The sequence below is a fragment of the Amphiura filiformis genome, chromosome 3 (genome assembly GCF_039555335.1).
Source record: "Amphiura filiformis chromosome 3, Afil_fr2py, whole genome shotgun sequence".
In the NCBI taxonomy this organism is placed as follows: domain Eukaryota; kingdom Metazoa; phylum Echinodermata; class Ophiuroidea; order Amphilepidida; family Amphiuridae; genus Amphiura; species Amphiura filiformis.
In genome coordinates, this window is record NC_092630.1 from 22,539,493 (window position 1) to 22,556,924 (window position 17,432).

The 17,432-nt window shown below is 36.8% G+C and overlaps 2 protein-coding genes across 4 annotated transcripts in view; one reads left to right on the top strand and one right to left on the bottom strand.

The window, feature by feature from the left end:
* Positions 1–2,071: 2,071 nt before the first annotated feature.
* Positions 2,072–8,869, bottom strand: LOC140147652 (ribonuclease P protein subunit p14-like). Its single transcript, XM_072169422.1, has 4 exons — positions 8,735–8,869; positions 4,897–5,058; positions 4,113–4,191; positions 2,072–3,141 (listed from the first exon to the last, which is right to left on the bottom strand). The coding sequence occupies exons 1-4, from the start codon at positions 8,794–8,796 to the stop codon at positions 3,067–3,069; spliced, it is 378 nt and encodes a 125-aa protein (XP_072025523.1). The 5' UTR covers positions 8,797–8,869; the 3' UTR covers positions 2,072–3,066.
* A 203-nt stretch (positions 8,870–9,072) lies between these two features.
* Positions 9,073–17,432, top strand: part of LOC140148223 (uncharacterized) — a 52,696-nt gene continuing 44,336 nt past the window's right edge. For all 3 annotated transcript variants that reach the window (XM_072170090.1, XM_072170089.1, XM_072170091.1), the window contains exon 1: positions 9,073–9,115. The gene's annotated coding sequence lies outside the window, so the exon portion shown is untranslated. The remainder of the gene's footprint in view (positions 9,116–17,432) is intronic.

Genomic DNA, 17,432 nt, shown 5'->3' on the forward strand with positions numbered 1-17,432 from the left:
CAATTCTGCTGTCCAAAGTGTTAAAATAAGAAAACAGGAGAGGACTGCATCAGGGTTATAACACCAAAATATACTGTTTATACTCTTAAATAGTAATTAATAAATAAGGCCTCTAAATAATTTAAGCAAAAGAAAGAGATAAAACCTGTTTACCTTTCTCTTTGAAATAACAGATAGAGATAATATCAGGGCTCAGTGCAACAACAGCTCATCTCCATTAGCACCCTGGGTAATGTTACTCATAAGCATGATTACCCAGGGGTGATATGGAGATAAACCTTTGTTGCACTGAGCCCTCTATATGTATAAGAGCTTGGAATAAAAGAGCCTGAACTGTATTTGAGTGTCAAAACAACTGTAAGTTGAGATCTAACACTTCTATTTTGAAATGCACCTCTCTTGAGATGCATTCTATGTTGAAATGCATCAAGATCTGACACTTGTGGTGTGGAAAGCTGAACATGTTACTGATAGATGCAGAATAATATCATTGTGATCTCAGCATTCTGACCTAATAGCATGATAGTGTCCAACTATTTACATTTACATTGCTGCATAAACCATCCATATTTGTATTATTTGACTACAAAGGGCAATGTCACAGATTTTTAAACAGCCGTAGTCGCTACCCTTGACAAATTGTGTTTATGTTATATATATATATATATATTAAATAAAACCAAGTAAGGTAAATCATGCACAGTAAGTGCTGAACCAAGAAGGGAGCTGGAATATATTTAAAACAAACTTGGTGGTTTACTAAAGCATTGTTGTATACCACCAAGTTCATTTTAAATATATGTTAGGCCTATATATTATATAAGCAGTGACTATTTTTCAACATTGTGCAAAAATCACAAGATTTTTAACACAATGTGAAAAATAACCTTTTTTCAGCTACATAATTTAACATAAAAATGGGGTTCACATTACTGAAACCTAGGGAAGGAGACATTGTCTTTTTCATCGTAATAAATAAATTGAAATGAATCACAAATTGACTCTTTGTAACAAATTTCTTGCTGTCACTTGTGAGTTGTGACGTTGTTGTAATTGCGTATCTTACTATAAATAAACGTCCCAGCAGAACAAAGATGTATGTCTAGCTAGCTGCTGTATGTATGATTGCCTGTCATATGCACAATTAGTTATCTCATGTATATTAACCCTAACACCGAACACTGCTTTTTGCCATCGGAAGTTAAAGAAGAAACACAAAAGGAGAGAAGATGAACAAAGAAGTCACTTGGTACCCCCGGGATTCGAACCTTAGACCCCTCGCATGCCAATCACACAATCACTGACTGGTAGCCACAGGGGTTCCGCTGGCCTGACCAGCGATTCCCTGAACATATAGCACTTAAAGAGTGATTGCGTCATCGCATCACGTGGGATTCACACATACGCAATGGTTATCCTTGTCGTATTTTGTGGTAATTTTGGGTGTTAGGGTTAGTAATACATGCAGTAATGCACTTCTATTGGATGAGGTGTAGAAAGTAAATAACTGGTCCATCAATATGTGCTTGGGAGAACAGCACACAACCTGTTCGCTGTTCAATATCCGTATTGCCCGAGATCTGATCTGAAGTTTTAAAAGCACAGTCCCTTTGCAGCACAACATGATGTGCATGCATATTGCTGGGGCAAAGATCAATGAAAATTGCCCACCAAATGTTTGGTATGAAATTGTTAACTCTCTATATACCGTATTTAGTCAAATAAACGCCCCGGGCGTTACATTTTCCCAATGGGGGCGTTTATTCAAGGTCAATTTTAGAACGATAATTCCCGTTAAAATCATTAGGTAAACTAAAACACACGCTAAAATGACGAACTATGAACTAGAAACACTGACTTCTGGCTCACTTCCGGGTTTCCAATTCAGATTTTCGCCAATTATTGACACTATTATCGACCATGTGCGCAACTTGGTAAGCTTACTACACAAGATAGCATGGAAATATCGGCATTTTTGAAACATCTTGGTTGAAAAAGTGGTGGGGGTTTATTGGAGGGGGGGGGGACTATTTGACGAAATCGGTAGTCTGTCTTGTCTCAAGTTGAGAGTAATTCCATGTTGAATTTTGTAGTGGCAGATTCGAATCAGTGTATTTATGAGGTTGCGTTGCCAGCGTACAGACAAAACGCCCTTCTACACTTGCAGGATTAGGTTGGCACGTATGATATGAATCTGCTACTGCGAAATCCAACATGGTGTTACTCTCAAATTAAAATGAGACAAACTATAGTCTATCTTGAATTGAAGTACACATACACAACAACAAAATACACCAGGAGGATAGTGATTGGAAGCACTTAAGATCTTTAATACTTGATGCTTTTAAAATCTGAGATTTCAATCTGGAGTCATTTAAGTTAACTTTATTATTCAAATGAATGTTCTTTCATTGTTTGATATATCTCTCAATTGCATAGATTTTACTGTGCAAACAAGTGTAATAATGTATCTTAATAGTTTGTTCTCAAGTTTACACTCATTGGAGATTATTCTGGTAAGTGTTAGAAATTCCAACATCTTGCACATGCATGACAAGAAAGTAAATTGCCAGTGTTAATAACGGTTTGTGCTTCTATGTGCATTATGACTTGTATGACTAGTGACAGCTCTGTCAATGCTTCCATCCAGTGGTGTAGGGTGAGGTATCCAATGGGGAAGCATGACTGATTGAGGGGTACTGGGTGTGATTTAGGGGGGCACCGGTCATTTGTTTGTAATTTTTGCTCAGATGGGGGCATGTGTCCCTATGACCATTGATGCTACGCCACTGTCTCCACATCCTGCATATATTTTGCCCATCTACACAGCTGCTGATATCCAATGGTGACTTGAACTTGACAGGGTATAATCAATGACACCGTACCACCTGACTGATCAAATCCTGCACTGGGAAATGAAGACTTCATCCAAGGTTTTGTTGTGCATTTCATGAAGCAGTTTGAATCTGGTTTCATTATCATAGTCATTCAAAAGCCCTAGTTGTCAAATCCACAATGTACTCAATCCAGACTGGGCAATCAAACAAAGTTTAAGGCTATCTTCATTCAAGTGTTTGGCTGCAGGACCAGGTGCATATCTTGTCTACTGTCAACTGCTAGTGCCATCAAATGTCCAGAAACCTGTAGAAGAATGAGGAATTGAATAACAAGTATATTTTGTTACTTTGTATTTTGCAAGTAATTCAAATAAATATTATTATTTATTAAGGCACATATTGCAAAGTTGAAGTTCCATTCCAATATGGGTATTTCAGATAGAATTATTAGACCAAGGAAGATAAATTAGACATGATTTAAAAGTCTTTTTTCTCTACATGCTAGTCAAAAGTGTTGGGATGCTTTGAATAAGGTAAATATGACCCCCATTCCCTAATAAATGTTTAATCCTGTAATGTTGTTCAAGTATAACACCTAGTAGACCCAAAATTGATTGGTGGGGAAGGGCAGTGTTGGAATGTTAGGAAATGTCATTTCAGTATGTTAAAGTAACAGGAATAAGGTTATACTATAGTACAAGTTTTCCATAAGTGTCCCAACTTTTGTCTAAAGATATTTAAGGTTGGCAAACATGAGTAGGACATGGGAATAGGATTAGGGAAAACTAAATCCTACTCAAGAATGTATCGAAAACTTTCAATGGCCATGTGCCTTATTTCAAGCCCTGGTTTTCATGGAGACAAACAGGAGACACATTCCATATTCACCACTGAATTTGCTTCTCTCCAGAAAAGTTTGCAAGTCAAATATGCGTACATCCACATCAAAAGGAGGCACTATAGTTGGCAGCTACATGTGTCTCTTTTTACACAAAAGCTAGGAATAAATGCCAGACTCATCTCAAGTAGAGGTCACTTTAAACCATGTCACATGGTTTAGGAATGTTCTCTGTATTCCTAAACTATGTGACTTGGAGATGATTTGAAGTGACCTCCATGCCTGATATGAGTCTGACATTTATTGCTAGCTATTGTGTACTAAAAAGTGCATCCTTTTGATTACCTGTACACATATAATTCAGTGCAAAGTCACTGGATATTGTGAATGATTCACTGAAAAAGCCATTTTATCCTTTAAAACTTTTAATAATTTACCTGATGCACCCTGAATGCACACACAAGTTCTGCATATTCACCAAACAGTGTAAGAGCGCTCCAAAGTTTAACCAAACAACTGAAAATGGAAACAAAAATATTGGTTGTTATACTGTAGTATTATGATCATTGAAGAATGTACAGTCAACTCATTTGGGGTGAAAGCAGGGGGGGGCAATGGTTCCATTTGGGGGTACCTGCCCTCCTGTTGGTTTCACCACTAAGTGTTGTCATGCTTAAGAAGGCCGGGGGTTGCTTGAATATAGAATGCTACGCGTTAATAAGAATATTGCAAATGGGTAGGATTTTGAGCATACAGTGTTGTTGACTTTTAGGGGCTATGTTTGGATATGTCGCTGTTCAGTGGTCCATTTTTCGCTATATCAACACTTAGGATCTTGTTTTTTTAACCTCAAAAATCACCATTTACCAAAAAAAAAAGCCTTTACATTTACCGGCATGATAGATTTTTTGAAACCTAATATAATATTCTTTTTTACCATCAAGATTCAAAGTGATATTATGCCATAGGGGTAAAAATGTGGTGGCTACACGGATTCAAATGTTGACAGTTACACCATTTAGGGTAGTATATTTGCTACCATCAGTTATGCCATTTTGGGTCTGTTTTGAGGGTTCATTAACCAGCATGGGAGCACTTTTATGAGTGACCCAAAGCTTTGTTCTTTAAACCTTTGTCAGCATGAGCCTGAATTGTCAATTTTCTGAATATCGTATTGAATCCTTCACCCTTTTCATAAGACAATTGTCAAAAACCTCTTACCTGCTTTGGACTCTCAAAATTGCCTCCATTTTTCTTTTATTATATCTCAGGATATCAAAAGGTATGGCTGCTCCTGAATCACCATGGAGTTGCTTCAAAGCTTTCAGGATGACTGCCTTGAAGCGAACTTCTTCCACATAAGTTTGACTGTCTTCAAATTCCCTGTATAAAATAATTATCATTTTCTTATATTAAATCATAGAATGTATACTGCTTTTGGTACTTGGAGCTCATCCAAATTCACTGTTCAAATGGAGACTTAATCTCTATAAAATAGAGCGCCATGCACCCTCTGCTCCCCCTTGGATAGGAGGGTTGTTGATAATTTGGAAAAGACCCAAGAAAGGTTATTTTAAGTTTTCAGGAAATTGGGATCTTTTCAGGAAATGCATGTATGTACATCCGCGGATACAAAGAGGTTATAGATACTTCAATGTAGAAGATTTCTAAAGGGCCACAAAGCAAATGAATGAATGAATGTGGGGGTGTAATTTTGAAAAATGAAGACCTAATTGAACCCATTTAGTGGCCATTTTTACACTGTTATTGTGTAAAATTGTAGTTGAATAAAGTTTTAAAATTTGTAAACATGAAGGCCCAATTCAAGCCAATTAAAAAAGCATGCATGGATTGATGTCCCTCTTAATACTGACTTTGGTGACATAATGTGACAGACCCTGCATATCTGTGGGCCCACAGTAATTTTCACATGCTTTTAGGCTGAGGGCCAGCCTTCAACCAATGCCTAAAATAAATACTTAATGATCGACCCGACTGTGTGTTTTTTAGGCTAGTGCCTGCGGATCAACCCAAAAATACGAAATACCCTGACCTGCTTCGGACCAACAGCGGATCAGGTTTTAAAAAATTCAAAATTTACGTGTCGGGACAGATCAGGGAATATATCAAGTTCAACGGGTTAAGGGCTGGATCAGAGTGAGTTCTCGCCGAGTTGTAACAGACCTGGGTTCTTTTTTCCAGTCTGGGTCGGGATGAGCAATAAATAATTAAAATGATATTAGTACCGGTATAATATTTTAAATAAACAATACAAAAGTAGTAAAGTACAGATTTTCCCATGAAAACTGAATGAAAATACTATGATTGGTAACACATACACACACAGTACATTGACGGCGCACTATTAACAAAATGCATGTACGGTCGTCATTCTTAGTTTTCAATTGATCGGATCTGAAAAGGCTAAAACGGATCGGGATGAGGCTAGCAGAAATTCGGAAAAAAATTGCGACTGCTTCTGATCCAGAATCAATCAATCACAAGTTTTTGAGCATCAACTAATCACTATTTTGTACCCACGGCCGTTCCGACCATTAGGCCAGGTAAGGCGGTTGCCTAGGGCAGCAAACACAGAGGGGTGCCAAAAAAAACATGGAAGTGGGGTTCTGATTGGCTGCTTTGATTTTAATCATAACAATAAATTGATTGATTGGCTGATTTAAGGTAATACACTATTTTAAAGTGTTGCAATTTGGTAGTTCACAACATCTTGCGAATGGTAATGAGCTTTGGCAAAAATTGCATTGCTCAGTTCCTTGCGAGCGTGTAGAAGAATTCAAATATCACAGAAATAATTTTGTAGGTCCTGTGGTTCTTGAGTTATGTTGTAAAGAGGGCTGAAACAACAACACTTTTGTAAAATGTACATAACTCATTAACAACAATAAATTAAGCAAGTTTTCAAATTATATAATTTGTAGAATGATGAACCTTTGCAAAACATCAAGGTGTTATTTGTCAATAATTTATTGATCTAGAGAATGAAAATCGATTTTTTTTGGTTGCTTCGACCAACACTCCTCGTCTACCCTTAAGGGCGGTGCAATAATTATGAGCCCTGGTGGGAGTAAAATTGGGGGGGGGGGGGGGGAAGAATTTTTTGGCGGGCCGAAAGGGGTGGGCAAGCTCATAATTATTGCACAACCCCTTATGCTTCAAAGCATTGGTCTGTACAGAGCGGCGCTCATGAAAGCTCCGCGTATGTCCCCTATTCCGGCCCTCAATGTATCCGTGGGTACTCATGCTCGTCGGCAAACTTTGAAACACCCCACGAACGGTATAATGAAACAGATGATTTGTGCATGGGATTCCGAAATGAAGATTAATGAAAGTATGATGATTTAGGGGTCAATTCATATATTTTCATGACTAAACGGTTGTTTATGCCCGAGAGGCCGCTTGCGGCCAGAGGACATAAACAAACGTTTTGGCGTTTAATCATGAAAATATATGAATGAACCCCGTTCATACATGACAGAACATTTTGTGATTCTTATTTCATCAAAATAATAACAAAAAACGAACATTATTAAACATCTGGGACACTGGCATTATATCATGCCATAACCAACGACCAATCACGCACACTGTTACATAGCGTGTAGGCCTATGTTATAACTGTATGTATACGAATTCATGATTTATGTGATTCGTAAATGAAGAGCACCTTTTTTCAATTTTGCAAACAAGGGATATGCAAAATGACCCTTTTTTTACGTGTTCTGCTAATCACATTTCTTTATCTGCAGGTTAGTGTATTCCGAGTACTTATGCTCGTCCCTAATTTCGCGAAATTTCCAACGAGCATCACCATCAGTAGGCCTACCAGTTATCGGATGCAGGGTTCCTTGACCCGGCAGATTGGTTTATAAACCAACCTGCCGGGTCAAGGAACTCTGCATTTTTCAATACAACGATGTTCATTTCTAGCCTTCGTGCGGAGTACTTGTGGTACAAGTTACTCTTTGGATGTTCGAATCGATATGAATTATGATCAAGACACAAGTCATGTATGATTATTCATGATGATCATGAATGCTAATTTGGCCCCATGAAGGGGTGTTTACTTTAGCATTATGATTATTGTAAATGTAAGCCAGAACCAGAAGAGAGCCAGATGATCACATTGACACCAGACATGGTCTAATTCTGCATAAAACCGGGCAATGTTATTTCTATAGATCTGCTGTGCATTCAAATTGCATTGTATTGCATTGTAATTTCATTTGTGTCCATGCTAATTATGTTTACACAACATGAACTCACATGTTTTCAAGCAAATTCGCCGATAAGCGATCGGAATGTTACAAAAGTACAGATCGCATTCGGCTTACCGTACTTCATATGAGATGATCTTTGGACAAATACGGCATAATTTGTCATGGTGCCTTCGGAATGCCATGCAGTAAAATACTAAAACATTGCAGCAATTCATGATTGACAACTAAAAATCAGCGTGTCGTTCGTATCCTCCGCTGTCAATTTCTAATATCCACCATAACTTAAATCCTCACAAAACTTGCTTTATGTTGATTACGTATTAATGTGTGGAGGCAAATTGCAATAAGTACAATGAAATAATGAGTAGGGCGAGCTCTGGGGCAGGTTTCTTCTTCGTCTTACGTATTAAACAGTATTGTTCTCCAAAAAAACCCGGAAGCTTGTTGTCTGGCGCTCTAGCTGAAATACAGCAAGATAATATAAGGTATACTAAAATGCAGTAAACCTTTGACGAGCGCGTATTGTAAGGATACATCGCGTATTTACTGCGATGCACGCACTTGTCTCTGATTGGCTGCTGAGGCGATCTGTTGTTGCCGAGTGGAAATTTATGAATGAACTGTGCTCCGTACGCGTTGTTAGCGCCGAATTTGCAACATCATGGTACTCGCGCTCGTCAAAGGTTTGCTGCATTTTAGGTTTTTTTTATAGTAAATAAATGTAAACCTGTATTTTAGCTAGAGTATCTCGAGCTATTAAATTGACACATTTGCTAGGCTAGTTTTTTTTTAAGAAAAAAAAATACTTAGATACTTACAGCTGAACCTTCAGGTATGTATACTTGCTTAAATTTTTCGACACGAGCCTCTCAAATGCCATTTTAAGAAGATTTTAAACAGCTATAAAAACACATGTAAGCTTACACGATTTCTAGCAGACATCTACTTCCGGTTTCTGTATAGTGTTTCTTGATTTGGATTGTTTATTTTTTTCAAAGTGGAAATAAAAACACTTGAGCAACAAAAAGCTGGGTAACAAAATGAGTGTATCTTATCTTAATTTTAGTAACATACATTTTAACATGAAATATAATTGAAATCATGGCATGATTAATTGGTCAAAATTTGAAATTTTTTTTCTTGCATTAGCAAACTCATTTGACCCGGAAGTGAAACCATAAATTGTATCAGGTCGGAAAGTAAGTGAAATTTTGCGTAGTAAAATACATTTTTGTAGAGCATATGGGGGTCTTTACGTTGTTGAAATCAAAGCAAATACACCATATTTTATTTGCCTATCAGTTGATTGTGTGAAAAATAGGTGAAACGCGCGTAAATGCTGCACATTTTTGGATTAATTTGCTAAGCGGCAACGCCGAAGATCAAAATTCGGCACCATTTTCATGTTTTATGCATGCATGCATGTACAATGTGTACAATCATTTATCCAGGGTGCGTGCAGAACCTTGAAAAGCCAAAAAAGTGCTTGAAAGTACTTGAAAATCAAAATGCCTTTTCAAGGCCTTGAAAGTCCTGGAATTTTGTTGAAAAGTCCTTGAAATTTATGGAAAGTCCTTAAAGAAAAAATGTGCTGAAACAATAAAAAAATTATGTTACAAATAAATAAGAAAAGAAGTTTGGAAATAAATCTGTCTTGTAGGCCTATATATTTTTCATTTTGTAGGCTATACACATTAACTCTTTTTGGACTCATATAGCCTATTCCCAATTTTAAAATGAAAATTCCTTAGAACCCTGACTGGATGACTCGACTAGATAAAGGCACCCATTTAGCATGCATGTGGTCAAATTTTTATCTTATTGAGAACACCTTTTCATGCCCAAAATTGATGAATTTTAGTCCATTATCGGACCAGCATGTTATATGATTGTGTCGGTTTATGCGTTCAAAAACTCATCTCTTTTTCCTCAATGAATATTACCCAAGTAAGAAGTATGTCATGTGCATTAATGAACGATGACATTTGAGATGATGCTGGACTGATGATGCTGATGATGTACATTGTATAGGCCTATATGTATACTCTAATATCAAGTCATGTTTAAGTCTACTCTAAATGGAAACAAACTTCGGTCAAAGGTTTGATATGAACCTTTTAGCTGTATCCTTTGGCTTTGTGTAGCCGTCGTTGTGAACATGGGGGTGGGGGAGGTTGGGTGGCGGTGAGTGGGGGTGTGTAGGCCTATGTATTTCCTTTGGGATAGGCCTACTATTTTAGTCCCAATTTGTAGTGACATCACTCTGTATGTTTAACATACCGAATTTTACAAATTACTCTTATCATAAAATGTATTCTTCAGGCACATTCATTAGTACCCCCCCCCATGTGGGCCCCCCTCCCACATACCCGAAGAGGGGTGGGGGTCAAAAATTTGATGAATCATTGTTTTTATATTGTGCATTATATATATCAATTTCAATCATGTAGGCCAAGAAAACACTTTGAAGAATGTCTCTCATGTACAAAAGTATAGGAAAGTGAATATTTAAAACCACTTTTTTAGGATGAAGGAAGCATTTTTTCAAAACAAGTTCAAAACAGGTTTTATGTCAAAAATGGTCTCTTTTGGGGTGCTAAATCTGCTAAAATGTTTGTCGTCCTGAAATTTTAACCAAAAGCACACTGACCATTAAGGCCCAGGATGCGGTGCCAGTTGGTGGGTGGGGGAGGCAGTGGATGCAAGCACAAATGGTTAATTATTGTTTTATTTTTCTGCTTCACATATATCAACGTAAGCCATATTGGTCATGTAATAAAGCCAAAAAACATTTTTTAAGAGTGTCTCTTGTGCATAAAAGTATAGGAAACTCGAAACTTTAAAGCATGTTTTCTGGAAGAAGGAAGCACTTTTTATTAAAAGTGTAGAACAAGCCAGGAGCTTTGAAATGTTCTTTTTACCCTCTGACTTTGGCTTGGGGGCTTCGTCCCTCAACCCCTGGGGCTTAGCCCTGGACCCCCCCTGCCCGTTGTCGTGGCGCTTCACGCTCACTCTGCTTCATAAGTGTCCCTATTTCTAGTTTTCAAAAGTTGGCAGGTATGCACTGGGCTGCTGCGACTAGACCACTGGGTATTTTTCTACTTTTTTACACACACCTATCTCTGGGCGTTCCGTTCAAAGGTACTTTTTTTTGGGTACTTCAAAGTCCTTGAAAAGTCCTTGAATTTGAAATAGAGGTGGCTGCACGCACCCTGTTTATCGAAGGACAAGGATTCATTCCCCGGCCCCCAACTCAACACAAAAATTGACAACCATGAGAGTTACCAAATAGCGCGGAAAAGGGGTAATGTTTTTACCAGTTGCGAGGACCGCGAAATGGGGAAAATATTAGGCCAAGGGGCAAGGGAATTAATATCAATTAAACTGGTAGTAGATTTGCGTCCAGAACTTTTTGAAATCATGTGCGGCCGTTTTTCATTATTCATTATTTTTTTCCTACTGGGAAGCTTACAAATACAGAAAAATTTTGATTTTTAATAGTACTCGCCCATCTCCATGCACGGAAGTTGACCCGCGTGTGAAACTTTTTCTTTCATCAGCTTTTATAGCCCGAGGGCGAGGTACTCACACCTCCGTCACTACGATTTCCACTGTCCTTCTCCGTACGAAGGTCTGAGACTCCTGAGCATATCTGGTCCAGGGTACACATAAAATACCAATTTTTCTCCTATAAATACCACTTCCTACCATTCCTCACGTGAAGATGAGACTTAAACAAAACATATTTGGTGCATGTTCGTAAATTTTGAGCACATTTGAGGATGTAAAAGACCAGACTTGTGACTGTTATCGTGGCCGTGTTTGAATTCTTCCTATAAATAGATGCCGTCAGTGTGACGTCATCACCGCGACATGATTTCTCAGTGCCCCGTTTTTACGTACGTAGGGCATTCATGGCCCTAGTGAGGAATGAACAGGGCCATGATGTTTCCGGCTACAGCTTTTATAACACAACCATGACAACTGATGAAACGCACAATTTTATTGGTTGATTTATGATTTGCCGAGACTAAATCTCAAAATAGTCCAATCACATCGCGGGAGAGAGCACTCCTTGACAAGCGAAATTCCATTCATAAATGGTCGGGTTCATGAATATTTAATGAGCAGCGATATAATGAGGACTGAGGTCATCGTGCTCGTAAAAGACGACAGGGATCATCAAAATTCGGATGCAGTGATAAGTGATGCTTGGTGGTGCCTGTCGGCTATCAAGACTCCTTTATTTCTAAATTTCTACAGCGTGTTCGTTTGTGATATCGCCGGCGGGTGAATACGTTTTAACATGTTATTCGAAGTGGATATCGCAGCCGGCATGTAAACACGTCACACATGGAGCAGATCTTGTACATGTACAATGTACATGTACTGCTGTTGTCCCGGGATGCAGAGGCCACCGGAGGATTCACTGTGACTTTTGATGACTGCAAAAATGCGTTTGTCATGTTTGTAGGCCATTTCTTGCTGCAATACGTATACATTTTTATGTTTTTACACAAATAATGAAATTTTACTGAAAGTTCTGAAACAATGAGTTTTTCCTGCGGGAGGTTTTGGAGTAAGGCTGGCATTTTCGGTCGGGTAAACGGGTACCCGCCTGAGATTATATTACTCGTGTAGGAAATATATTTTCCGTGTACTCGAAATTAAAAAAAAAATAAAAAAAAAAAAAAAAAAAAAAAAAAAAAAAAAAAAAAAAAAAAAAAAAAAAAAAAAAAAAAAAAAAAAAAAAAAAAAAAAAAAAAAAAAAAAAAAAAAAAAAAAAAAAAAAAAAAAAAAAAATTCAAGATATTTTGTTATTTTTAATATGAAAATTGATAATTTGTATTCATGTCATAGTCTATTAATGATTTCAAAATGCATTCAAATTCAATACATTTTGAAATCATTAATAGACTATGACATGAATACAAATTATCAATTTTCATATAAAAATAACAAAATATCTTGAAATTTTTTTTTTTTTTTTTTTTTCAACCATGAATGATCCTAGCATTTAGGTCTAGGTCCAGAGACACTACAAAAACGAAAAAAAAAAAAAAAAAAAAAAAAAAATTTTTTTTTTTTTTTTTTTTTGCAATTTCGGGTACCCGGTGCTGCGCGATGATCCCGTTGCCATGAAAAACCAGTGGTTCATCACGTTTTGACCGTGACAGAGTCGTAGTATACTATGATATCATGGTGATAGTACTTATATACACTCGGTGTGCATTGAGGTTAATTTGCATGTTGGTATTTTTCGTATTTGCATAATGTTAGGAGAAAATAACCCGTTCATTTGATGAAGGTATCCAAGGCTGTATTTAACAGATTGGTACTGGCGGGTGCACTACACTAAATCCTTCCGCATTTGGTGTAACCCTTCATAGTTCCGGTAAAAAATAGCACCTATGCGAAATATATCGGCGTCCCGAGGGAACCAAATTTGAGTGACTCTTGGTTGTTTTGATAAAAAAGATAGAATAGGAGCTCAACATTACATATCTGTTCAGAAAATTTTCTGAATCGAATGTGCATGGGTAATAGGCCCTCGAACAATATCATGGCGGAACTGGTAAGGAGGCGAGCGTGTCGGCTTAAATTCGGGATGGCGCTGTTCAGGAGTGCGTATCTTTTAAGTTTGTCTTAACTTGTCCCAAAAATTAAATTTAAATAAAAGTTTAATCTTTATTTAAGACACTGGTTTGATCAAAATGTTAAAAATGTTGTTACATGGGGTAGAAAAACAAACTTACTTTCTTGTATTTTCCCGTGTATTTCAATGGGACGATTATTTAGTGGTGTGTGCCCTTCAAGACTCATTTTTAAATGCTATGTACATGATTAATACCTGATTTTAAGTGCCAAAAAGTTGAGATTTATGACTGAAACTGATGTCTTTGCAAAGAAAAAAAGTCTGTTCTTCTATTTCCGTCTATAAATACGCGATTTCATTCTTAAACGCACGAGAAATTAGCATCAAAACGCAAGTTCCTGTCGAATTGACAATTTAAGACCGTGCTTGAAATTGAGCTATTTTGGCCCCAATATCATAGAAGTGGTCACTTTTGGTTATCTCGGTGCTGAAAAAATGAAACATCTTTGGAATTATTTTGATGCAAAATGTAATTATAAGATCAAAACTCAATTATAACCGTTTTGAAAATAATCACTGAACCTTTAATTGGGTCTCAATAGACATTTAAAGTCAAAGCATACTATATTATGGCCTAATGATGACAAAATAACGGCATTTTTATCTCATGACCAAATGTTCAATTCCCAAGAGAGAAATTTATCAATTAATTCTAATGATGGGGTTTCTTAATTTTAGATCTTGCAAAAATAATACACGCAACTTGGAAATTTAACATTTTAGAGTGTCAAATTACCGTTCTATCTACCCATAACACCCCCCCCCCCCAAACTTAAGGCATATGCCTATTGACACGTCTTTATATTATGCATGATCTAAGAGTGGGGGGGGGGTGAAAGAAGCACATAGGGCACTTTTCTGCGTTGTTAAATGTGTGATTGTACATATAGTTTTGTAAACAAAGTCACTTTCCTGATGTAAATGGGATTATAAATACAGTTTAACATGGTCAAAATGTTGCTCTGGCCCTTGAATGCTGAAAATTGCGAAAAGTATCATATTTTCACTCAGTCCAAGCTTGTTTGGAGCCCTGTTTTATAACTTTGGAGTGACTAGCGATAAAAAGCAATTACACTTTTTTAGGATGTTGACCACTGATTCCAAAAATAAAGAATATCAAAAATATTTTTTCTTATAAGGGTGCACTACACTAAATCCTTCCGCATTTGGTGTAACCCTTCATAGTTCGGTAAAAATAGCACCTATGCGAAATATATCGGCGTCCGAGGGAACCAAATTTGAGTGACTCTTGGTTGTTTTGATAAAAAGATAGAATAGGAGCTCAACATTACATATCTGTTCAGAAAATTTTCTGAATCGAATGTGCATGGGTAATAGGCCCTCGGAACAATATCATGGCGGAACTGGTAAGGAGGCGGCGTGTCGGCTGAAATTCGGGATGGCGCTGTTCAGGAGTTCGTATCTTTTAAGTTTGTCTTAACTTGTCCCAAAAATTAAATTTAAATAAAAGTTTAATCTTTATTTAAGACACTGGTTTGATCAAAATGTTAAAAATGTTGTTACATGGGGTAGAAAAACAAACTTACTTTCTTGTATTTTCCCGTGTATTTCAATGGGACGATTATTTAGTGGTGTGTGCCCTTGAAGACTCATTTTTAAATGCTATGTACATGATTAATACCTGATTTTAAGTGCCAAAAAGTTGAGATTTTTGACTGAATCTGATGTCTTTGCAAAGACAAAAAGTCTGTTTTTCTATTTCCGTCTATAAATACTGCGATTTCATTCTTAAACGCATACGAGAAATTAGCATCAAAAGCATAAGTTCCTGTCGAATTGACAATTTAAGACCGTGCTTGAAATTGAGCTATTTTGGCCCCAATATCATAGAAGTGGTCACTTTTGGTTATCTCGGTGCTGAAAAATGAAACATCTTTGGAATTATTTTGATGCAAAATGTAATTATAAGATCAAAACTCAATTATAACCGTTTTGAAAATAATCACTGAACCTTTAATTGGGTCTCAATAGACATTTAAAGTCAAAGCATACTATATTATGGCCTAATGATGACAAAATAACGGCATTTTTATCTCATGACCAAATGTTCAATTCCCAAGAGAGAAATTTATCAATTAATTCTAATGATGGGGTTTCTTAATTTTAGATCTTGCAAAAATAATACACGCAACTTGGAAATTTAACATTTTAGAGTGTCAAATTACCGTTCTATCTACCCATAACCCCCCCCCCCCCAAACTTAAGGCATATGCCTATTGACACGCCTTTATATTATGCATGATCTAAGAGTGGGGGGTGAAATGATCACATGTCGCCGGTCATGTTAAATTTGTGATTGTACATATAGTTTTGTAAACAAAGTCACTTTCCTGATGTAAATGGGATTATAAATACAGTTTAACATGGTCAAAATGTTGCTCTGGCCCTTGAATGCTGAAAATTGCGAAAAGTATCATATTTTCACTCAGTCCAAGCTTGTTTGGAGCCCTGTTTTATAACTTTGGAGTGACTAGCGATAAAAAGCAATTACACTTTTTAGGATGTTGACCACTGATTCCAAAAATAAAGAATATCAAAAATATTTTTTCTTATAAGGGTGCACTACACTAAATCCTTCCGCATTTGGTGTAACCCTTCATAGTTCAGTAAAAAAATAGCACCTATCACGAAATATATCGGCGTCCCGAGGGAACCAAATTTGAGTGACTCTTGGTTGTTTTGATAAAAAGATAGAATAGGAGCTCAACATTACATATCTGTTCAGAAAATTTTCTGAATCGAATGTGCATGGGTAATAGGCCCTCGGAACAATATCATGGCGGAACTGGTAAGGAGGCGGCGTGTCGGCTGAAATTCGGGATGGCGCTGTTCAGGAGTTCGTATCTTTTAAGTTTGTCTTAACTTGTCCCAAAAAATTAAATTTAAATAAAAGTTTAATCTTTATTTAAGACACTGGTTTGATCAAAATGTTAAAAATGTTGTTACATGGGGTAGAAAAACAAACTTACTTTCTTGTATTTTCCGTGTATTTCAATGGGGACGATTATTTAGTGGTGTGTGCCCTTGAAGACTCATTTTTAAATGCTATGTACATGATTAATACCTGATTTTAAGTGCCAAAAAGTTGAGATTTTTGACTGAAACTGATGTCTTTGCAAAGACAAAAAGTCTGTTTTTCTATTTCCGTCTATAAATACGCGATTTCATTCTTAAACGCCCGAGAAATTAGCATCAAAACGCAAGTTCCTGTCGAATTGACAATTTAAGACCGTGCTTGAAATTGAGCTATTTTGGCCCCAATATCATAGAAGTGGTCACTTTTGGTTATCTCGGTGCTGAAAAAATGAAACATCTTTGGAATTATTTTGATGCAAAATGTAATTATAAGATCAAAACTCAATTATAACCGTTTTGAAAATAATCACTGAACCTTTAATTGGGTCTCAATAGACATTTAAAGTCAAAGCATACTATATTATGGCCTAATGATGACAAAATAACGGCATTTTTATCTCATGACCAAATGTTCAATTCCCAAGAGAGAAATTTATCAATTAATTCTAATGATGGGGTTTCTTAATTTTAGATCTTGCAAAATAATACATAACTTGGAAATTTAACATTTTAGAGTGTCAAATTACCGTTCTATCTACCTAACACCCCCCCAAACTTAAGGCATATGCCTATTGACACGTCTTTATATTATGCATGATCTAAGAGTGGGGGGGGGGGGGTGAAATACTCACATATGTGCCTTTTTGGTCATGTTAAATTTGTGATTGTACATATAGTTTTGTAAACAAAGTCACTTTCCTGATGTAAATGGGATTATAAATACAGTTTAACATGGTCAAAATGTTGCTCTGGCCCTTGAATGC